The following is a 23,838-nucleotide window of genomic DNA, read 5'->3' as shown; positions in this document are numbered from 1 at the left end:
GGCCTCTCAGCTACATGCGGTGTTGCCCCCCACCTCTCCTGCCCTGCCTATCTCTTCTGAATAGCCTGTAGCATCCATCATGGTGCACCGATCACAGGATTCATACCACCAGGTTTCATTAATGCCAATTATATCATATCCCTGGGACCGGGTCAAGGCTTCTAGTTCATCTTACTTGTTCCTCATGCTGCAGACGTTAGTGTAGAAACACTTCAAGTGTGGTTGGTTGTGCCCTTCACCCCATGGCACAGTCTCAGAAGGGAGTCACCTGTGACAGTTACCCTTCTCTTTCTCTTTATATGTGAAGTTTTAATGGGTTTGCTGGGTTTCATGTGGGTTTCTTAGAGGACCCCTCCTTCCCAGAAGGGTCTTCGTCAGTGAAAGCACAGGGTAGTTGAGTAAAGTCCTGATGGACACTGCTGCTTTTCTGACTCTGCACTAAGTCACTGGAAGCTCAGAATTTTTCACTGTTCTCTCTCAAGACTATTCACATTTTCACTCATAAAAATTAGGAATTCTACCACTAAAACCATGAGTCACCAGATGTGAGGGTGGAAAATAAAAAGCACAGAAAAAGTTATTATGAAGACATGCTAAACCTTTCCTCTGCAGTCCAAGCTCTTGAGAGTCATGAACTTTTCCATTAACAGTGGATAATATTTGACATTCGCTGTGAATGTCAGAGCTGTCACAACCCAGCTCCTGTGTCCCCACTGCAGCAGAGCAGGGCTGGATGCTTGGCAGCACACGGGCAGAGGTTCTGCTCCTCACAGCACACTCAGCCAGCACAGACCAGAGAAAGGAAATGCACTTAAATTGGGGCAATTTTTCAAAAAATTGAGTGGCTTTGGTTACTGGAGTCTGTCCTAATTTTAAGCTGTTTTTTTCTTTTTTAAACAGAGCCCGCATGCCCAGAGGCAGCAAATGTCCAACAGCAGCTCCATCACCCAGTTCCTCCTCTTGCCATTCGCAGACACACGGGAGCTGCAGCTCTTGCACTTCTGGCTCTTCCTGGGCATCTACCTGGCTGCCCTCCTGGGCAACGGCCTCATCATCACCACCATAGCCTGTGACCAGCACCTCCACACCCCCATGTACTTCTTCCTCCTCAACCTCGCCCTCCTCGACCTGGGCTTTATCTCAACCACTGTTCCCAACTCCATGGCCAATTCCCTCTGGGACACCAGGGCCATCTCCTACACAGGATGTGCTGCACAGGTATTTTTTTTCCTTTTTATGTGCTATAGTAGAGTTATATCTTCTCACCATCATGGCCTATGACCGCTACATTGACATCTGCAAACCCCTGCACTACAGGACCCTCCTGGGCAGCAGAGCTTGTGTCCACATGGCAGCAGCTGCCTGGGCCAGTGGGTTTCTCAATGCTCTGCTGCACACAGCCAATACATTTTCACTACCACTCTGCAAGGGCAATGCTGTGGACCAGTTCTTCTGTGAAATCCCTTTAATCCTAAAGCTCTCCTGCTCATGGTCCTACCTCAGGGAAGTCAGGCTTCTTGTGGTTAGTGTAGTAGTAACATTTGGGTGTTTTGTTTTCATCATAATGTCCTATGTGCAGATCTTCAGGGCTGTGCTGAGGATCCCCTCTGAGCAGGGACGGCACAAAGCCTTTTCCACGTGTCTCCCTCACCTGGCCGTGGTCTCCCTGTTTTTCATCACTGGCACATTTGCCTACCTGAAGCCGCCCTCTATTTCCTCCCCATCCCTGGACCTGCTGGTGGCAGTTCTGTACTCGGTGGTGCCTCCAGCAGTAAACCCCTTGATCTACAGCATGAGGAACCAGGAGCTCAAGGATGCTGTGTCAAAACAGACGACTGCATTTCTTCTGAAGATATAAACTGTTTCTATCTTCTTCTACATATAAGCTGTAGTCCAACTCATTGCACGTTCTTCCTCTCTGCAGTATTTTTTGTGTCCAGTTGTGGTTTTTTATTGTGATAATGTTGTAATTCCTTTTGTAATGCATTGCCTGCTCTTCTCACCGAGTGGCTGTGTCAATGAGGAACCCTACTCTCTGTGTTTAAGCAAAATAAAGGGCCCTTTAGTTAACTTTTTTCTGCTGACATCCTTCCTTCACAGCCTTTTTGGACCTGCAGGGACAGTTCCTGTGTGCACGGGTGGAAGGGTAAAGAGCCTTCACATGGCAACACCGACAGGGAGCACCAGTGCTTGGTCTTCCAGAGCTGTTCTCTCTTTCCTCTTCAACACTCTCCTTCTGATCCCTTGTGTTGGTGCAAGGCCTGAGTGCTCTGGCAGCTTGGTCACTATGACTGCAGGCGGGGACAGGCAACGGGCACATCTGTGACACAACTGGTCTCTAAATCAGTCTTTTCATAAAGAAATGTGATCTCTTCAAGGTAGTACCTGATGGTTTATACCTTCTTACAACATTTCTCTCAAGCATATGCCTACAAAAGTGTCCTGCAGATGAAAACACCAGTGTACAGCTGAACAGCGTGTATGTGCAGGGCTGGGCACACAGCAGGGTCTTCTCACAGCCAGGCTTCTGCCAGAGACCTGCAGGACCAGCAGAGCAGGGAGTATCAGCAGGGAGTATCAATTGTGTATCAGCAACCCTGGCTAACCGGGGAGGTCCCAGGTGACTGGCAGTTGGCGAATGTGATGCCCGTCTACAAGAAGTGTCAAAAGGAGGATCCAGGGAATTACAGGCTCGGTGCCCTCGGTGCCAGAGAAGGTCAGTGAACAGAACATCCTGAGTGACGTCACATGGCACACACAGGACAACCAAGCCATCAGGCCCAGTCAGCACAGGTTTATGAAAGGCAGGTGCTCCTGACCAGCCTGATCTCCTCCTATGACAAGGTCCCCCATCTTGTGCATGAGGGAAAGGCTGTGGGTGTTGTGTACTTGGACTTCAGTAAAGCCTTTGGCACCGTATCCCACAGCATCTCCTGGAGAAGCTGCAGCTAATGGCCTGGATGGTGTATCTGCGATTCATAAAGAACTGGCTGGAGGGCCAGGCCCGAAGAGTTGTGGTGAATGGAGAAAAACCCAGTTGATGGCCGGTGATGAGTGGGGTCTCCAGGGCTCATTATTTGGGCCAGTTCTGTTTAGTCTCTTTATCAATGATCTGCATGAGGGGATCAAGCGCACCCTCAGTATGTTTGCAGATGACACCACGCTGGGTGTGAGCGTTGATCTGCTGGATGGTAGGAAGGCTCTAAAAGGGATCTGGACCGGCTGGATCGATGGGCTGAGTCCAACTGTCTGAGGTTCAACAAGGCCAAGTGCCGAGTCCTGCATTTGGGTCACAACAACCCCATGAACGCTCCAGGCTGGGGAAGAACAGCTGGAAAGTGCCTGGAGGAAAAGGACCTGGGGGTGTTGGTGACAGTGGCTGAACATGAGCCAGTGTGTGCCCAGGTGGAAAAAAGGCCACCAGCATCCTGGCTTCTTCACTCCCCCTTGCTCCCATTGTTCAAGGCTAATCTCCGCCTTTGTTTCACAATCCAGGCTTAACTGTGCAGGCCCGAAAAGTCCCCGCTTAGCTTGCCAGGATCCATCTGTGCCTGCGTCGCCTTGCATTCAAGGGTCTCTCTCTGGTGCACTGGGTCACCTCAGGACCCCTGGCGAGCTTCTGTGCATGCTCTTCTTCGTTGGCCTTTGTTTCAAGGAGGAGGTGGGGGCAGGTGTGACTGAGGCAGCAGGTGAGAATCCATCTTCTGGGCGGCAGCTATTGTCCCCAGGTTGGAGAGACCTGTATAACAATCCCTTTTAGGAGGTGGGGACAAGCTTGGTTGAGGCAGCAGGTGAAGTCCATACAGCAGCTATTGTTACCGGTAGCCCCCAGGTCAGAGAGACCTGTGCAACACAATTCTTCTCCTCAGGCCTCTCTCCAAGTCACTGTCCATCTGTTCTTTCTGTCAGGGCCTCAGTTCTCCCAGTCCCTGATGATGATGTTTCAGGCAAATACTGTTCCATCTTCAGACCGACTCTTACACCCACTCGGGCCGTCCATGCTGCAAGATGCTGTTAAAGCCTGAGGAAAGAGCAGAAGAGTGTCCTGGTACTTTGATCTGTGCCTCAGGAGTTTTCAATCACCGTTCAAATGATTGTGCCGTACAGCAATAGAGTGAACTTGCCATTGAACTTGGTTAAGTCACACTTTTACAACATCATATTAAAACCACTTTTGCTAATATCTTTGACAGTGGTTCGTTAAGCAATCTCAGTCACCCATTGGTGACATCCTGGTCCTGTACCATCAGAGTCCTGTCTCGCCAGAGAATACCAATGCACTTGATAAAAGAACATTTTTTACTATGAGGTTGGCAAGACCCTGGAACAGGGTACAAGCTTCTCCTGGGGAGATCCTGACTGGACACAACAAGGAAATTTTTCACCATGGGAGCCATCAGCCATTGGAATAATCTCCCCAGGGAACTGGTGAATTCCCCAAAATTGGACACTTTAAAGATTCAGCTGGATGGGGCACTGGGGCAGCTCATCCAGACCGGGCTTATGCCAGGAAAGTTTGGACCAGGTGATCCTTGTCCCTTTCAGCCTGGGATTCTATGATTCTATGAGAAGGTGTGCACAGGTGTGCGTGTGTGTGTGCGCACACGTGTCCATCTATGTGAGCATGTATGTTCGTGTGTGCCTGTGTAGACACGCGTGTGCATACATGTCTGGGTGTGTGCAGACGTGTGTGGCTGCGTCTGTATAGACGTGTGGGTGTGTGTGAACATGCGTGTGTGTGTAGACACGTGTGTGTGTACGTGAGTGTGTATGTGTTCCGGCATGTGCGCCTGTGTGGGTGCGTGTGTGTATGTGTGTGTGTGTGCACACGCGTGACTGCGTGTGGAACTACGTCCCAGGAGCTGGGCTGGCACGGTGGGCTGGCACCGGGCATCCCACTGACCGGCACCACAGCTGGGACGGACACACCTGGGAGTTATACGGGCTTCTCCAAAACCAGGTTTCTCACTGACCCAAAACACGTCACTGACTCATGCACCTGAATAAAGGGGATTTGGGGCAGAGACAACATGGGGTTCAATTCCTTTCAAAACACAACGTTCCAGTGTTTGAGGGTTTGGAACAGGACGCGGAGCTCGGGGCTCTGCAGCCGCTCCCTGACCCCTCTGCTGCCGCCCAGCGCTGCCCCGACTGGGGCCTTGCTGGCCCCGGGACCGGCCCCCCGACCCGCTCCCCCGGGACAGTGTGGGTGCAGCGGACCCGCCCCGGCTCCCCCGGGGGCTCCTCTGCTCCCAGCCCAGCTCCTCCTGACCCGCCCCGGCACCGCGCTCGGAGAATCCAGGGGCCGAGAGCTGATCCCGGCACCGCAACGGCTCCCGCTGCCTCCCGGGAACCGGGGAACCGCCCGGCACCCCCGGCCGTGCCGAACTCCCGCCCGGCGCTCAGCCCGACAGCCCGCATACAGCGCGCCGCCCTCGGTGAAGGACCCGTTACCATAGCGACAGGGGCTGCGCCGCGCAGGGCCGGCCTCGGAAAGCCCCCGCTTCCATAGCAACGGGGGTGTCTGCTGCAACGCCTGACTACAAGTGTCCCCAGAGCCCAGCGTTGGGCTCTCCTCTCGGCCCGGCTGCTGCTGCCCGGTCCCCTCGCTGCTCTGTCCCCAGAGCACATCCCGCTGAAGGGACCAGAGCGGCCCTGCTGTCACTCCGGGGCTGGAGCAGCCTTGCAGCACTTCTGCAAGTCGTTTTCTTACAGCCCCGTAGAGCTGAACAAAGTTCAGCCCCGTCTGCGCAAAGGGGCGTCTCTCATTGGTGTCTCTGTCTTGCTACTTGGATTCAGACGGATCCTCCTGGTTCCCACTGAATCTCAGTTTGGAGCAGATGCTGAGGAAAACATGAGGAGGTTGTGTTTCTGCTTGTAGGAAACGATTATTTTGCAAATATAACAGGCCCAGGCAGGATCTCTCGGCAAAGCACGTTTTAATAACGATTTTGCAAGAGCGGGTGTTCTACCTAAAGGTCGGCACACATAACAGGGCGAAAAGCCCCTGCTTGTATCCCCCAAAATCCCGGCCGCAGTTTCCCTGCCCTGTTCCCCATTGGTTGGTAGTGCAGGGTTTACAGACTATCCCAACGCACACAATACCCTTCCCCTTATCAATCCATTTAACATATGGATTCCTGGTACTTTGGCTACAGTTCCCCCTAAATTAACTTGTCAATACAGGTGTCGGTTTGTATACACGTGTCACTACATATTCCGGGAAGAGACTGTGTTTTATATTAAGGTTTCACAGTCCGATGTCTCTCGGTCCTTCCCCCCTGCTGGGGTCAGGCACCAGGTCCTCAGTTATGTAAAAACAACGGGTCTTCGTTAAACGTTCCTTACATGCTCCTTAAAATACGTTCCTTTTCCACGAGCCTTCCAGCTGTCAGTGCCCGAGGGACAGCCCAGCTCAGCACCCGGCCCCAGGCACCGCCCGCTGGGTCCGTCTTCTCCTGCCCACACAGTCGAACACAAACAGCTTTCGCAGCTGCGACACGTTTGGTCACAAATCCAACACTCGGCACCACATGGGCTGCTGGGCAGAAAATTAACTGCATCGCAGCCACAACCAGAACAGATGTCTGATATCAGCTTTGTGCCACTCTGTGCTTTATCCACGGCTTTGCCTTATGGTGTGCGGACAGCAGAGGGGCTGGGGCTGGTATTGCCGTACACATCCCCCCTGTCCTGTGCACCCCAGAGCGAGCTGGCACGGGGGGCAGAGCTGGGGGTGATGACCTGTTAATGAGTCCCGTCTGTTCCTCTGTGGCTCAGAATTTGGCAGGCTGGTCCCGGCAGGGAAGCTGGGCTCCCTCAGCCCCATGCCCAGCTCTCGCTGCTGGCACCGCAGGCGCCCACCTCCCTGCATGCCCCGATATGAAGTTTGGTCCAGAATCGGTGAATTCCTGGGTTTGCTGCCATTACGACCCAGACAGTTGTGCTGCTGATCTGTATTTATTGCTCCCCCAGTTTTCCAGGCACAGGCGATGGCTCCTGGTTACGGCGCCTGCGGAGAGAAGAGGCTGCTGAGGCCCCGCCGTGGCCGCGGTGCCAGCGGGTGCGATGCTGCGGGGCGGCGCTGGGCACTGTGGGGTGCGGGCACTCGCTGCACGGAGCTGCGGCCAGAGCTGCTGGGACACCTCGGCTGAGGTGAGCATCTGGGATTTACAGCAGCACCCAACAGGGCGATTTCTGCTGGTGGGTTGTCTGGTAGGCAGATGTCTCTATTACGCTTCTCACTTGCCATGGCAATGTCATCCTTCGCTTTTGCTCCTGACCTTGCTCTGCCTACGTCTGGCTGCGGGGCTGCTCTTGTTGAGGCAGAGTCAGTTGTAACTAACGCTTGCAACAGTAAGAACAGGTTTCAGGACAGAGTGCCCAGGAACTGAAAGGCCAGTTAAAACATCTTTCAGCCGAACTCTCAGTGGAGTTTGGCCAGTAACTGACTCGGCACTTTAGAATACCGTACCTCTAAATGCTTCATGGCTAACAGTAGCCATCTCATATAGAAGCTGGGCAACAGCAACCCCAACAACTCACTTTTATCTCCTGATCCAGAACCAGAACACACAACACACTATCACCCCAAACAGCACACAGAGGAAGATCACCAGGAAGCCTTCTCCACAGTACGTCGGGGAAACGTAACGTTCCACAATTTTTCTGTTGCCATCCCGACCTGGAGGAACAATTCCATATGTTAGTGTGCCCGTACACTATGGGTAATCTCACAGGCGTCTGACATTGCCAGGAAATGTGCTTTCTCACTTTGTCAGCATGTCTGAACCAGTGAACATACTGGGGCTGCAACGGTTCCTTGGTTTCAGAAGAAGCAAATGAAATTCCCAAAGCTGATGCAAACTGATGCACTCTGGAGTCTCTCTTTCTCCTCTCAGCTTTGCTTACACTCTGGGATGGCCATAATCCAGTTTTCCCAGAGTGCCGGCTTTGTTCCCCCTTCTTGGTGATTCTTCCCATTTGCACACGATTTCTTTTGTGCTCGCCCACCTTTCCCTTGGAAACCAAGGCTCACCAGTGCTGTTGCACGGAGGCTCCTCTGACCCTTTGGGACAAGTGGTCCCACTGGACAGACCTCGCGAGGCAGAGGGAGAGCAGGTGGGGGAGCGCAGCTGTTTGACCAGCTGTCCCTTTGAGCGAGACAGACAAAAACCATCCCTGTGTCAGGGAATGCCACGCCCAGCTCTCCCTCCCCAGGGGACCCACAGCCCAGGAGGACAGAGTTGGGCCCTCTCAGGGGGCACCCGAACCTCGCTCTCCCTCTTTGCCTTTGCTCCAGCTTTGCACCGCTTGCATGCCCCCAGCCTTCAGGACTTGTCTCCCACTTATGGCTCCCTGCAAGGCTGCTCAGTGCCTGGAATCTTTTGAAAAAATTCCTATATCTCGGTGTTTCAGGCTTCCCTGGGGCTGGACAGCACTGCCAAGAATCAAAGAAAGGTAAAGCCTTTCTCAGCATGGCTCAGGCGCAGAGGATGCGGGAGGATGGTGCAGGTTCCCTCTAACCCACGCTCGATCTCTCAGCACATCCCTTTGGACCTCAGCTGACAGGAGGGATCCCCCTCTATTGTGCCTGGGGGGACTCACGGCAAGCTCTGGGATGCAGGGATTGCGGGAGGTACCTTCGATAAGAGTCGTGTTCCCCATCATCTGCTGAGCGTGGTTCAGATGGGCTCATTCCCAAATTGTCAGAGTTACGTTGGTTTATGACACTGGGTGACTGAAGGACAGCAATTACCTGCCGTGCCTGGTGATTGAATTGCCCGCGGTTTTTCATCAGAGACTGACACTGCATGGCCGCAATTACCTGGCGTGCCTGGTGATTGAATTGCCCGCGGTTTTTCCTCAGAGACTGGCACTGCATGGCCGCCTCCCTTCTGAAATGCCTCCTTCTCCACAGTCTCATGGTCCAGCTCTTTAGAAAGGAATTGGGTTGTTTTAATTAGAAGCAACCATTTCTCATCAGAGACACAATATCTTCAGATGGCAATACTTCTCAGAATACATTAGTAACACTTAGAAACACAGCCTGGACATTTGAGGGTGCATCCAGTCAGTAGTCCAAACAATATGTCATTCATGGAGAAAAACTTTCCAGTTTAGCAGTAGACAGCAAATCCTGACGTGCTGAGGGACTAGGAGATTGCATGTGATCTTATTCCACCCAGTGAGCTTTTGGCAAACTGCAAGATGATGGTAAATGACTTCCTTCCCAGAGGACAGGAAGGTGCTGCAGCCAGTTCAGCCAGGGAAAGAGCCCTTGTGAGCAGCACTTCCCATCATGCCAACTCCATCCCATGGGAAGGGTGACAGACACACAGGGTGGACCGAACTGCAAGCTCCGCAATTGTATTCTGGGCACTTTCACAAGTGGCAGTTAGGAGCCCACTGTCCCCCAAAAGAGGAAAACTACCACCAGGTTATCTAAGACACAACTAGAAAGGGAGAGCTGAACCGCCTGGGTCTGAATTCAGAGCCCTTCATTCTTAGCTGCCTTGAAGTCTGGTGTCTGGCCTCAAGCTGGGTGTCCGGCCTGTCCTGTCCCTGTCCCCAGGGTGTCACTGAGAGTCCTCAGACATCAAGGAGAACAGCCAGGCTGGACCAGGCCGGGGAGCTAGGGCTGCTCTGCTCCTGGCCAGGCCGGGCCTGCAGCCCAGGAAAAGTCTGCTCTGATCAATCCCTTCCTGCCATGTAGGCTACAGCTTGTCCAGGCGTGCACCTAAGCTCAGCTTCCCAAATCTTCTGCTTAGGAGCGATATATACACACCATGTTCCGCTTTGTCCAATTCCTTCAGGATTTCCGCTAGGACTTCTGATGAGCGCCGGGAAGATTTTCCTATTTCTGCCTTATACTTTGCTCTTTGGAGACCTTAACAGAAAGTGTAAAGGTAAATTCCTCACAAATAAAGCCCTGAAAACGAGAGCTTAGCCTGTCAAAGCAGACTGCTCATCCCTGCGATGCCAGGTGAGCTGTGGCACAGGATCCAGCTGAGGAGCTGGAAAAGCCGTCCCTGTACCCACACCTGCAACTGAACACCCACCACGAGTTTCCATCATACATTGTGATACTGGTAAGAGGAACAAAAATCTTTTAGAAACCCCAAGGCATAATGTAGCAAGACCAGGCATAATGTAAGAGAAACCTAACAGAGAAACAACAGCTCTATAGAGACTGGGCATGAGGCAAAGCGGGATGTCCTTGGCTTGCAAGCCGGGAAAGTGGAAAGTTCCACTCAATGGAGAAAGAGCTACATGACTTTTGCTGAGTAGCAGCACAAAATGACAATGTGCTCAAGAAATCAGGTCAAGTAGCCAACACTGTGGGTGGACACCAGCTGTGAAGACACCCAGGACCACTAGAGACCCCTGATGCAGACTCTGGAATACCAAAGATGGAATTCCGGCAGAGGGCGGGTTATGGAAATAACTTACGTTTAACACATTAACTAAGCGGTAGAAACAAATGAATATGCAACAGATATTTGTAATAAATACCAAGGAATGCGAATCACGTGCACGCTGGATTAAAGGAGCAATCATCTAAGTGTCCGGCACACTATAATGAAAGTGCTGCTTTTTAACACTTTAAAACTGTGTTAAAGAGTCTTTTTGTTGACTTTATGGCATCAACACACACCACCGTAACTGAATAGCAGAACGTATCAGGGGATAGTATAAGGACACGGCACAATGCAGGTCCATATTCTCACACTCGCGAGAGATGTCTCACCCCCCTTCCAGCTTTGAGCTGGCAGCTATCAAAGGAAGTAAAAAGCCATGACGTACCCATGCGATGACCCCAAGTTTCAGCCCTGGAACCCAGCCCGGGAGCTGAATACACATCACGTCCAGCCATGTCTGCAAACAGACAGAACAGAGAAGCTCCCATGAAATATTTCAGTGCACTTCTTTAGATCTGAAAAGCAGTGCATTCAGTTCAAGCACGGGATTGCTCCATGGCATTGGTGTCTGCCTTCCACTCTGGAGCGCTGTGAGGTTACCAGGTGCCTGCACCATGCTGATCTAAAGCAAACTTCACCCATTCCCTCTCTGCTCTTCCACACATCTGAGCGTAGGCCAAGAAAATATTAAGTTAAATTTCATATGAACAGAATAGTAAAACCTGAATGCTCACTCATTCAAGCGACAGACCTGGGGCATTGCCCTGAGGCTCCCAGACAAGATCCAGCTGGGAAGTCGGGTGACCATCGGCCACAGGCGCAGCTGTAATCAAGCACATTTCCATTAGATCTGTCATCTACTTCTTTCTCAGTGATCTGCAGTGACTGGAGGGGGGGTCAGGTAATGGCATGGCACCCAGATATGGGTGGAGGCTTCCAAAGCTGTGGAGGAGCTGGGGTGACACATTTGCTGGCACCTGGCAGCTCTCAAAATACTGTTTCCAGGCCATGTGCAATACCCTTCAAGGACAATCAATGACCCCTCAGGGATTTCCTACTGGGAGATTTCTACTGTGCACAGAAGAAGCCCCCACAAAAGCACTGGAGGGAAAAAACGATCATTCCCACATCTCATGGAGAAGAACCCGCTGAGCAGTGAGAGGCTTCACCAGCGCTGCCCACTCTGTTCCCCAGGCTGTGCGTCCCATGAGGACCTGGGTTCCCCAAGGAGAGCACTGCAGGGCAAGAGCAGGAGTGCTCCTGTTTTCCTAAGCAGACATGTCCCAAGGACAGACATCCCGGGGCTGAAAGGCAGGATCCAGCTGGGAAGCGTCAGAGCCACAGCCCCGAGCACAGCCGTGACCAGCCCGGGGATGAAGTGCTCCCACGGGCTCTTGTTGGCCCTGCAGTGCCGCTCCGGCCACAACCTGCGGGCTGGGGGAAGCTGCCCCAGGGCAGGGTGGCACAGGGACAGCTCTAGGGACAGTGTCTCTCCTGGCACTTCAACCTCAGGTGAGATGTCTCTACCTCAGAGGTGCCTGAGGCAGCAGATGTTCTCAAACATCTTGAGCTTGGACCCAGACTTTGCTCTTGCCTTGGTCTGTGAGTGCTGCCCTGTCCGATGGCCACCCCTGCCCTGTGGCCACCAGCAGAAGCCTGTGGGCACTGAGCACCCTCCTCCTGCTCCAGGCAGCTCTCCACACTCATGTCTCGGGCTTCTGCGGCCTGTGTTTCCAGCTCGTGCCTGTGTTTCCAGCTTGTGCCTGTGTTTCCAGCTCATGCCTGTGTTTCCACGTTGTTCCTGTGTTTCCAGCTCATGCCTATGTTCCGAGGTTGTTCCTGTGTTTCCAGGTTGTTTCTGTGTTTCCAGGTTGTTTCTGTGTTTCCAAGTTGTTCCTGTGTTTCCAGCTCATGCCTGTGTTTCCACGTTTTTCCTGTGTTTCGATGTTGTTCCTGTATTTCCAGCTCATGCCTGTGTTCCGAGGTTGTTCCTGTGTTTCCAGGTTGTGCCTGTGTTTCCAGGTTGTTCCTGTGTTTCCAGGTTGTTCTTGTGTTTCCACATTGTTCCTGTGTTTCCAGGTTGTTCCTGTTTTTGCAGGTCGTTCCCATGTTTCCAGGTTGTGCCTGTGTTCCCACATTGTGCTGGTGTTTCCAGGTTTGTGCAGGGTTTGCTGGTGTTAGATGTTCTCGTGGGACTGGAACAAAGGCTCTAATCCACAAATCACCAATTTCTCCTGCAGACACTTGTCTGCATCTCTCAGCATGTATCCCAAGGGAAAGGTCTAACGAATGCAAGCATGCTGCTTTTACGAGCTGGTTCAGAGCAAAAGTACTTTGGGCAGTGTGTTAATTGACCCTGGTCTGACATCCGAAACATGATGAAATGCCAAAGAACATCCTAAAACTACATAAGATAAGCGACCAAAATAGAAGCATTACTGTCCAACGTCAGAAATATCTAATTGTGCACCCAAGCCACATCATTGCAAACTTGCCTGTCAAAACGTCCCTTACCACCCAGGATAACAACTTTGTTGTTGACGTCTTGCTAAGTTTTATGATATAGTTACAAACTTTTGCCAAGCCACTATTTGCTGTAATTTTTAGTAAATTTGTGATTTAATTGAATGCCTCCAGTAATTGTCATTATTCCGAGTTACTGCACAGCTTATTGAACCGTTAACTCTGCTCTCACCTCACTGAGTCAGACGGGACAAGAGGCAGAGCCTCTTTGGGAGTTGTCACAGTCTGCAGACAGAGGCCAGCTGGGGGCTGGGGCCCCAGGGGTGGGGCTGTTCCTGCCCCATACCCTTGTCGGGGTGCTCACAGCTTGGAAAGGGCTTTCCAAAATCCTGCTGGGAGGAGCCAGATGTGGCCACCCCCGGCACAGCCTCAGGGTCTGCTGCCCACCTGCCCTCAAATCATCTCTGCCCAGCTGGACATTGCCCAGGAGTCACTGCCAGTGTTGCTGTTCTCCTTGGGGCAGCACGGTGCTCACCAGGCACGGCCAGAGCTGTTCCTGTGCCAGGAGAAGACTTCACACAGAGCCTTGGCTGATGGGGACAGTTTCCACCAGCTGTCCAGCTCTGGAAGGTCCAGATGCCACAGAGGGGACGCTGACTGGTCGTCACTTCTCTTGCAGGAACAGGATTTAGCAGCAGAAGTGACACAGGACAAGAGGGTCCATGAGGTCAGAAAGCACAGCGGACAGCTGGTACAGCCATGATGACAGCAGAGGGAGAAGAGAAAGAGATGCAGTGACCTGGCTGGAACAGTGCTTCTGATGTAACACCTGCCACACAAACACAGAGACAGACAGAGGCATTGGTGGGATCAGGCTGCTGAGATTAAAGTGGCTGAGGTAGATTTGCACTGGCAAGATGAAGGTGATTTATTTATGACGTTTTGGGCCCATGATGCCTCAGGTTATCGAGGAAGGAATGCAACATGTGGACGGGCTCGTGATCAAGGGGTTGACTCGACCATGGAGGCTGTTGCACAGGTTATTCACCATTGTGAAATATGCGCTACAATCAAGCAAGCCAAGTGGTCAAAGCTTGTGTGGTGTCTAGGGTGATGACTGAAGTGTAAATATGGGAAGGTCTGGCAAATTGACTATATCACACTGCCACAAACCCGCCACGGCAAGAGCTCTGTGCTTACAATGGTGGAGCCACCACTGGATGACTGGAAACATACGCCGTGCCTCACGGCACTGCCCGCAACACTGTCCTGGGCCTTGAAAAGCAAGTCCTGTGGTGACACAGCAGCCCAGACAGAACCGAGCCAGACAACGGGACTCATTTCCAGAACATCCTCATAGACACCTGGCCCAAGGAGCATGGCAGTGAATGGATCTGTCACATGCCCCATCATGCACCAGCCTCCGGGAAAACTGAGCTGTGCAATGGACTGTTAAAGACTGTGCTTAGAGCAATGGGTGGTGGAACTTTTAGAAACTGGGATTCAAATTTAGCACCCGGGTGCCCAGGGTTGAGCTGACTCTGAGCCTTCCAAGGGGACAACCTGCCCTGCCCTGCATGTGCTCAGCACAGCTGCAGCCCCAGCCCGCACTGTCCAGCAGGACAGTGATGGGACAGGGCACGAGCACAGAGCTGGTGAGAGCCCCAAGCGTAGCCCACGTCTTTCACAGATTCATAGAATCATTTTTGTTGGAAGAGACACTTAAGATCATTGAGTCCAACCAAAGCCTAACTCTAGCTGCCCCTGGCAGACCCCCTGCTGCCCCTGGCAGACTTGTGGCAAGTTGCTTCTGAGCGCAGCTCACATCTCTCTCTGGCGAGGAGCACATGAGTGCAGTTCATATCTTTCCCCGCTGCTACTGGCAGACCCGCAGTGTCAAGGCATTTCACCAGAGCTTCCACCTTCCTGAAAATGGCGGAGAGAGCCTCCAGGCTGCCCTGGGAAGGTCCAGCAGGAAACACCCCTAGCTGTCCCAGGGTGGCCCTGCAGGAGAAGGTTAGGGCTCCCCAGGAGGTCAGTGCTCCACCGCAGCCCAACCAGGTGGATGTGGTCCAGCCACCACAGATGGGTGAGTGAGGGGCCCTGATTGCCTGGGCACTGTGGGGACCAGTGAGCGCACCCTTCTTGACACCAAGATCACGTTTGCCCACACGCTGGCAGGGGGTTCCCACAGGTGGTGGGCATGATGCTGCCTGAAGTCCAGGGCTGCTCCAAGCTGGGAGCCGGCCCCAGCACAGCCTCTGCAGGGAGGGGGGACCCAGCTCCTGCTCCAGGGAATGGGCAGCGAGAGGCAGCTGGGTGGGCAGGAGGCAGCCTTGCTGTGGGACAGGGACCTTTTCTGCCTGTCTGAAGCGAGTTCCTCACCCGCTGCACTGGGGGTTTCCCTGTCCTGCCTGGCTCCAGCATCGCAGCCCATCTGCCGGGCACCTACCAGCCCTGACACGCATAGGAAGACTGTGCCTGGGGAGCAGGCACTGGGCTGGACGGAGGGCAGAGCTCCTTCCTCTGCTCTTCCTACCACCAGACCCTCTCTGCAGTCCTCCCTGCTCTCCTCCTTTATTAGATGCTGATTTGTTACCAGTGAATGAATTACTAAGAGGATACACGGACTTCGTCATGGCCTTTCTCAGCGGTGCAGAAAAGGTAACCACAGCCATTTCAAAGGCAGCTGTGCCGGCATCTGCTGACAGGGGCTTTGCTGCGAGGCTGTTGGAGGGTGCTGGCTGGGCAGAGATTCTTCTCCCAGGTCTTCACATGGCACTGCACCCCCCATGCTGTGGTGCTGCTGGGTGTGTGTTCCCCATCTCACACTCCCTGTTTGTCTCTCTGCTCCCTGGCTGCCAGGAGGAAACAAGCTGGCAGAGAATATCAAGGTGAAGGGATACCCAGTGACTCTGGGGAAGGGATCGAGGCCCCCGGCACCGGCACCGTGTGAGGACAATGCTTGGGCATGGTCAAGGGCTGGTGACACTGGGTGCGGGCAGCTGCTGGGTCCAATCCCAGCTGTGCTCTGCAGGTGCTGCTGGAAAAGGAGCCCAGGGACCAGCTGTGCACGGGGATTTATTTCATTGCCCTGGAGAAGTCACTGAGACCACAATTCTTGCTAGGATTTGTCTGAGCTGCTCCTGAGCCCCTGCACACACAGAGCTGCCACTGGGAAGGGTCTGCAGGGCAGAGCTGAGCACACAGTGGCTGGGATGGGGTCCGTGACACTGACAGGGAACAGACTCAGGAACAGAGACACAGCTGCAGACAGGGAGAGCTCCAGGCAGGAGAGACATGGGCAGGGAGAGGAAGCTGCTATCAGAAATGCTGGGGAGGGGATTCCGGAAGCCCCCTGCCATCCCCTGCAGTGCAGACACATTCCCAGTGCAACCCCCTGGCCTCTGCTCCTCCCCAGCAGCGCCTCTGCCCCAAAGCCATGGGGTCCAGGTCAAGAGTCTCCACCTCAGTGTCTGGACCTCCAGGTGAAGGATTCCTGGAATGTGGTACGCAATAATGGGGCCAAAAGAACTTGTGCCATGTGAGTGGCAGCATCACAGCCAGGTAAAGAGAAGGTTTCACAGCATGCCCATCTGCCTTTCTGTCCTTGCTTTATTTTCCAGGAGCACTGCAGTGTCCTTCCCTGTTTCTCCACCTGTCCCTGGTGCTCTTGCTCTCTGGGGTTGGGGTGGGAAATTGGGTCCATTTTAGTTCTGGCACCAACACAGGGCGTTTTGTCCCAGGGGTGTGTTCATGGAAACTAGGTGCCCAAGCTGCATTTTAAGCTGTGATGAACTGTGTTTGTCGGTTGGTAGAAATGGAGAACGAGCTGAAACATCCCTCATTCAAGGAGGGGGTTTTTCATGAGAAATGGCATGTTTATTTTGCTAAGAGAAGTCTCCCCTAACTTGTCACTGTCTTTTCCTCCTACGACATGTCCCCACCTTCACATGCAAAGGAAATACCCAACAACAGCTCCATCACCCAGTTCCTCCTCCTGACATTCACAGACACACGGGAGCTGCAGCTCTTGCACTTCTGGCTCTTCCTGGGCATCTACCTGGCTGCCCTGCTGGGCAACGGCCTCATCATCACCACCATAGCCTGTGACCAGCACCTCCACACCCCCATGTACTTCTTCCTCCTCAATCTCTCCATCCTCGACCTGGGTTGGGACAAATGACTGAGTAGTTCAACAAGGGCAAACGTAAGGTCCTGCATCTGGGCGGGAATAACCCCAGGCACCAGTACAGGTTGGGGTGGAACTGCTGGAAGGCAGCTCTGCAGAGAAGGACTTGGGAGTTCTGGTGGACAACAGGTTGACCACAAGTCAGCAATGTGCCCTTGTGGCCAAGAAGGCCAGTGGTACCTGGGGTGCGTTAAGAAGAGTGTGACTAGCAGGTCAAGGGAGGTGAATCCTGCCCCTCTGCTCTGCCCTGGTGAGGCCACATCTGGAGTTACTGGGTCTAGTTCTGGGCCCCACAGTTTAAGAAGGACAAGGAATTATTGGAGGGGGTCCAGTAGAGGGACACAAAGATGCTGAGGGGTCTGGAGCATCTTTCTGATGAGAGACTGAGAGAGCTGGGGCTGTTCACCTGGAGAGGAAAAGCTGAGAGGGGATCTCATATATGTTTATAAATATCTCATTCCTGCCGTCGTTTGAGCAGTTGGCCCGTCAAGAATCGGTGACCTTGACCTGCTTGGTGGCCAGTTTCCACCTGGCGGACATCTTGGTGACCTGGACCCACGGGGATGTCCTGCTGGCACCCAAAAGCGTAGCCTCAAAGCTGGGGAGAGGCCTACACCGTCTACAGCCTCTTGGAGGTGCCAGCCAGCCAATGGCAATGTGGCTACACCTTCTCCCGTGTTATTTGCTATGACGGGATCCCCATGAACTACATCCAGAAGAGTGTGGACAAGAGCTCAGGTAAACCCACTGCTGCCAACATCTCGGTGTTTTAGGCCAATACTGATATCACCTGCTACTGGGTGTCACCAGGGGGCAGTGGGGGGTATGGGGGTCAAAATAAAGAAAAAACTCCAGAAAAAACCTGCCCTGAAAAACTTGTATTTTGAACAAAAGGCCCAACACTTGGGTAGGCCTCATCCGCTGCTCCTATAAGCACGTTGCTGTGCTGGGGCTCTCCCTGGGCTCAGGACAGGACATGCAGTGGTGTTTTAGGGAGTGGGTGTCACAGAGGTACCCCGAGGTTAGTTTAAGGGACAACAGGGTCCAAAACAACTTTTATTAAACCGGTGAGAAACAGGGTTTTAGCACTCCAAAGTGACTTAAATAAAGGTTTGGATATCAGTTGAGGAAAATTATTAAGGGGCAGCAACTAATACAACAGGCGGTCCACAGTGTGCATGCACGTGGCTTCACCAAAACAATACCGGAGCCATCCCTGAGTCCCGGAGAAGTACACACTTGCCTAAACACGGTGTGGGATTATTTTTAAAGAGATACACGTACTCGTAGTGAGTACGGGAAGTGTACACTCGCGATTCTGCGAGGGTAAATTTATAACACACTCACAATCCTGCGAGGGTTAATTTACTTACACGTGCAAATATGCACGGAATATTACACGTGCTTATGTGGAAGCACGGGAGGAAAATACACTCGCGATTGTGCGAGGAAATAATTTATACACGTGCTCGTATTGAGCACAGAAAGTTACACGTGCAAATGTGCACGGAAAGTACACGTGCTTTTATTAAGCACGGAAAGTACGCGTGCAAATGTGCACGGAAAGTTACACGTGCAAATGTGCACGGAAGGAAAATACACCCCCGATTCTGCGAGGATTAATTTATACACGTGTTCGTATTGAGCAGAGAAAGTTATACGTGCAAATGTGCACGGAAAGTACACATGCTTGTATTAAGCATGGAAAGTACACGTGCAAATGTGCACAGAAGGAAAATACACCCGCGATTCTGTGAAGATTAATTTTACACGTGCTTATATTGAGCACGGAAAGTTACACGTGCATATGTGCATGGAATAGTATAAATATGAGAAGGTGGGGAGTGCACAAAAAGCAAGGGGGATACACAGCTGGCACAGCTGACCCCAACTGACCAAAGGGATATTCCGTACAATATGACATCATGCTGAGAATATAAAGCTGGGGAAAGAAGAATGAAGGTGGGGATGTTTGGAGTTATGGTGTTTGTCTTCTCAAATAACTGGCTTTCCTGGAGACAGCTGAACACCTACTGGCCAATGGGAAGCAGTGACTGAATTCCATGTTTTGCTTTGCTTGCATGCACAGCTTTTGCTTTACTTATTAAACTGTCTTTATCTCAAGCCATGAGTTTTCTCACTTTTACTCTTCTGATACTCTCCCTCATCCCACCAGGGGGAAGTGAGTGAGCAGCTGTGTGGGGATTTGTTTCCAGCTGTTGTTAAACCATGACAGAAGGAAAAGCAAAGCTCTCTTGTGTTGGAACGATAAAGGACTCAGCACTCCAATTCAATGTGAATCACTCAAAGCCCTTTATTACAGAAACAAACCTCCTTATATATGCAACTATTCTCTGATCATGCGTCCACACTCCAAGCATGCATTCACTAATTGGATATCATCTATGTTCACGAGCTGTCCACGCGCTGGAATCTTACTGCTGATAGGTCCATTGATTTACATCTTTTGAGGCCTTGTTATTGTGGAACTGCTTCTCTCCCACAGCAGGTCCTGTTTTCAGCTTTTCGAGGTGACCTTGTAATTCCTTTGGGCCTGGCTGGTTCAACAACAAATCTCCATCTAACAGAAACGCATCCACACTCTTGGACTTGGTAGTTACAAGGAAAACCAAGAGCAAAAAGAATTGATTGCTGCACTAGAAACCAAGGCTGAACAAGGAAAACGCAGGGCTGCTGATGAATGAGGAAGGGAATTTAGTAAAAGCAGACACAGGTGGCACCGAAGGACTCAAGGCCTCTGTGTCTGTGTCTTTACTGACATGGTCTCCAGACCTCTGTGCTCAGGGAAAGGCTTCAAGAAGCAGGAGAGAACAAATTGGCAGAAACTTCAGGAAATGCAGCAGGACAAGCACCACTGTCTGTCCCTGCAGGGGACTCACCCGGCAATGGCACAGGCTGAGTCTGCTGTGGGATCAGCCCTGTGGGAAAGGTCTGGGTGGGAAGGGAGCTGGACAGGAGGCAGCATGAGCCCTGGTGCAAGGGAGGCCAGGAGCACCTGGACTGTGTGACCCAGAGGCTGAGGGAGGCGATTGCCCATGTCACTGCATCCAAATTTCAGATCCCAACACAGGAAAGATGTCAGCAAGCTGGAGTGGGTTGAACAAAGAGCCCCCAGGATGAGGGACTGGAGCACTTTGCCTGTGAGGAGAGGCTGAGGGAGCTGCGCTTGCCCAGCCCAGAGAAGGTAAGATCTTTAGGGAACATGCAGCAGCATGGCCTTTGCCCAGGGAGACTGAGCCAGGGTCATGTTTGTGATCCAAGACACGAGGATGAGAGGTATTGGGCTGGAACAAGGATCGGGCTACACAGAGGGAGAAACTTTTTCAACGTGAGGAGAGTCAAGCACTGGGAGCTGTTTCCCAGGGAGTGAGCACCAGCTCTGTCCCAGAGAGTGACCAAGATATGGTTGGATAAAGCCCTGAGAAATCTGGTCTGACTCTGCTTTGAGCAGGAGGTTTGTCAAGACACCTCCTTCCTTCCTTCCTTCCTTCCTTCCTTCCTTCCTTCCTTCCTTCCTTCCTTCCTTCCTTCCTTCCCCTTCATGTTTCCAAATCAGGGAAAGCTCTCTGGTTCTCCCTGAACACAGCCTTTGCTTCTGTTTTTATTTCCTCCTACCCAATATCTTTTCTGTGAGTATTGTAATACCCTGGAAAAAGAACATTCTACCCCCTTGGTCATGCATTTCTTGTTTTGTATTCTCTTACAGTATTTCTGAGATAGTTTCTGTGGTGTTTTCCACATTGGGTAGCAACTCCATTAAACACAGATGTATTTCTTCAGCTGTATTTTCCTGCAATCCTCAACACTGTTATCATGTCAGAGGCACTGGCCCACAAACTTCAAATGCTGATGTGCTGGAGTTTCAGTCTTGATGGACATTGTCACACTTGTGGATTGGGCCAACAGAAACCTACGGCAGTTTTACAAGGTGAAGGGGACAAGGTCTGCACTGGGGCAGAATAACCTCACGCACCAGGACAGGTTGAGACCCGATCAGCTGAGGAGCGTCCTGCGGAGAAGGGATGGGAGTTGTGATGGATGCCATGTGGGCCAGTGGGTTTCCCATTTAGAAAGGAGGATGCAGAAACTGGAGAAGGTCCAGAGGAGTCTGTCATGATGGAGTTAGAGGCGTGAAGCACATGAGCTGTGTGGAGAGGCTGAGGTAACTGGGCCTCTTCCCTCGCTGAACAGGAGGTACAAGGCACTCTAGAAGCAGGTGACACCTTCCTGAAGAGGTGGTGGAACAGGGGGAGGGGAGGGGAGGGGAGGGGAGGGAGGGGGAGGGGAGGGGAGGGGAGGGGAGGGGAGGGGAGGGGAGGGGAGGGGAGGGGAGGGGTTGGTCACCTCATGACGGTGCTGTGGTTGGCCAGGAGCAGGCTGGCATCATGACATCATCAACACCAGCTGTGAAGACTGGAGACACATAACTGAGCCCCTGGGCAGGCCCTGTTCTGGGGTGAAGACACCTGAACATCACATGGAAGCACATGGGACATAACGTGAGGAACTGGGATGGGAAAGAGAACATGAGAGAAGGGACTTGTCCCAGTTTGGTCTCACCAGTAGCTGAAGAGCAGAGACATGAGAAGAGGCCAAAGTACAGGGAGACCTGGAGGAAAGCACTGGGGAGCTTCTGGGTCATCGAGTCTTGCAAGGGCACAGTGCCAGGGGAACCCCTCAGAGATGCCATTGAAGGCCCAGATGACCTTGACGATGGCATCCCAACTACCAAGTGGTGGTACAAATGGAACAAACCTGAGACCAATGGGGAAAAAGTAATTGGTGACAGTTGTTAATTGGGGAGGGGCCTGGGGCACAGACAGGGAGGAACCCAGCTGAGCTGGTAGGAAGAAGCCTGTGCGTGGGGAGGGATGCAAGGGGTCAGCTGCAGCCGGGAAGGGGTTACTCAGTGCTGATCTGTCCGAACCCTAGGCCTGATCACATGGTGTGTCCTGCCCCCTTATTAAACACTGCTTCTGGCTATTTGCTCTGTGAGCTCATTAGTGTGTGTGTGAGTGTATGTCTGTGCTTTGCTGGCCAGCTGCAAGGGGGGCTGGCTGGAAGAGAAGGACACCAGGGTGGGGAGACACCCAAGGCTGGAGTTGCCAAGTGGGTAACATCTCCAAGAGTGGATAGGACACCTGGGCAGACCCAAAATTCAGGCCCACGCTGCAGAGAATGTGAATAAGTGCTGCAGAGGATCAACAGACCATTCACGACTTTCACATCAGATCAGCCTGAGAAAGGAACCACATGGGGATGATTGTGTTGTCCATAGGGGGGGTGTGTTCTGTGGTTGGTGTGTTGGCTGCAAAGGTGCTGTTCTCTTTTGGTCTGTGGATGGTTTATTTTCCTTGCAAGTACCAGTATTTAGCATTTCCCATTTGGGTGACTCTACCTTGGATGATCTCTCACTTAGGGAGGCTTCAGTCACCACTTACCCCAGGTACAGCCTGTCCCTATAGCTCTCCAGAAAGCTCCAGGTTACCACCCTGGAGAATTTCTTCTGCACTGTCAGAGCTCAGAAAGCCCTGGGTATCTACCTCACCGACCGCTCACGATCTTCATAGTCAGCACACACCAATGAGTGAGTCCGTTTTATTTCAGAGATGCTGTGAGAGTGTCAGCTCTGCCCAATGAGAGGCACACTTTTATATCAGTTAGACAGAGTAGGTTCGTACGTCAAGAGAAGTATGATGGATTCAAACATCTATGTTGGAAAATAATAAAAACTAATAACTCTAAAGATAATTATTAAGAAAATAGAAAACACCAAACAAAGGACAAGCCTTCAGTGGGGCACTGTGGGAGTCATCCGTGAAGAGTGATGGAAAATTTACTACCACTGAGAACCACATCTGCAAGAACTTTCCTGATAGACCCCTTGAGCTCCTGGTTCCTCATGCTGTAGATCAAGGGGTTCACTGCTGGAGGCACCACTGAGTACAGAACTGCCACCAGCAGGTCCAGGGAAGGAGAGGAGATGGAAGGGGGCTTCAGGTAGGCAAAGGAACCTGTACTGGTAAACAGGGAGACCACGGCCAGGTGAGGGAGGCACGTGGAAAAGGCTTTGTGCCGTCCCTGCTCAGAGGGGATCCTCAGCACAGCCCTGAAGATCTGCACATAGGACAGTATGATGAATAGAAAACACCACAAAAATACAGAAGCATTAAACATGACAAACCCAGCTTCCCTGAGATAGGAGAGTGAGCAGGAGAGCTTGAGGATCTGGGGGATTTCACAGAAGAACTGGTCCACAGTATTGCCCTTGCAGAGGGGTACTGAAAATGTGTTTACTGCGTTGTCCTGGTATTGTTAAAAACAAGTTTCTCTTTCAGTGAATTTTGCCTGTCAGCTAAAGCCTTCATATTAACTGCATTTTCCTGGAGAACCAGACACATGTTTTGGTAAACCTAGCAATGGAATGTAAACTTATTGATAAGCATGGATGGACATCTCGCGAGAGGGGCGACGAGAAACAACTGACCAACTGTGTATAACATTCCATTCACGTGAATACTTCATATAAAATGGGAGATCACGAGGATCTCGTCCCTTTTTTCTCTTGTTCTTATGGCCGACATTAGGAGAGGACCTTGCTAGTCGTCCCTGCGAACTGAGGCCTAGTGAGAGACTGAATCCAGCTCTGGTTGGCTGTGGAGTCTAATCCAGGACTTTGGGTGCCGGCTCTGCAGTTGCTGAGACTTTCAAGATTGGTTTTGTATATTCTGTATTATTTTC

The 23,838-nt window shown here is 52.1% G+C and overlaps 1 protein-coding gene across 1 annotated transcript; it reads left to right on the top strand.

Moving 5' to 3' along the window:
• Window positions 1-924: 924 nt before the first annotated feature.
• LOC308041703 (olfactory receptor 14I1-like) lies at window positions 925-1,858 on the top strand (the record flags this gene model as incomplete). The annotated part of the gene is made up of 2 exons (XM_080346608.1): window positions 925-1,218; window positions 1,580-1,858. The coding sequence occupies 2 exons, from the start codon at window positions 925-927 to the stop codon at window positions 1,856-1,858; spliced, it is 573 nt and encodes a 190-aa protein (XP_080202734.1).
• Window positions 1,859-23,838: the final 21,980 nt, after the last annotated feature.

The sequence above is a fragment of the Nesoenas mayeri genome (assembly GCF_963082525.1).
Source record: "Nesoenas mayeri genome assembly, chromosome: 6".
Taxonomy (NCBI): Eukaryota; Metazoa; Chordata; class Aves; order Columbiformes; family Columbidae; genus Nesoenas; species Nesoenas mayeri.
Note: the sequence above shows the minus strand (reverse complement) of the source record. Positions and strands in the feature narration are given on the sequence as shown.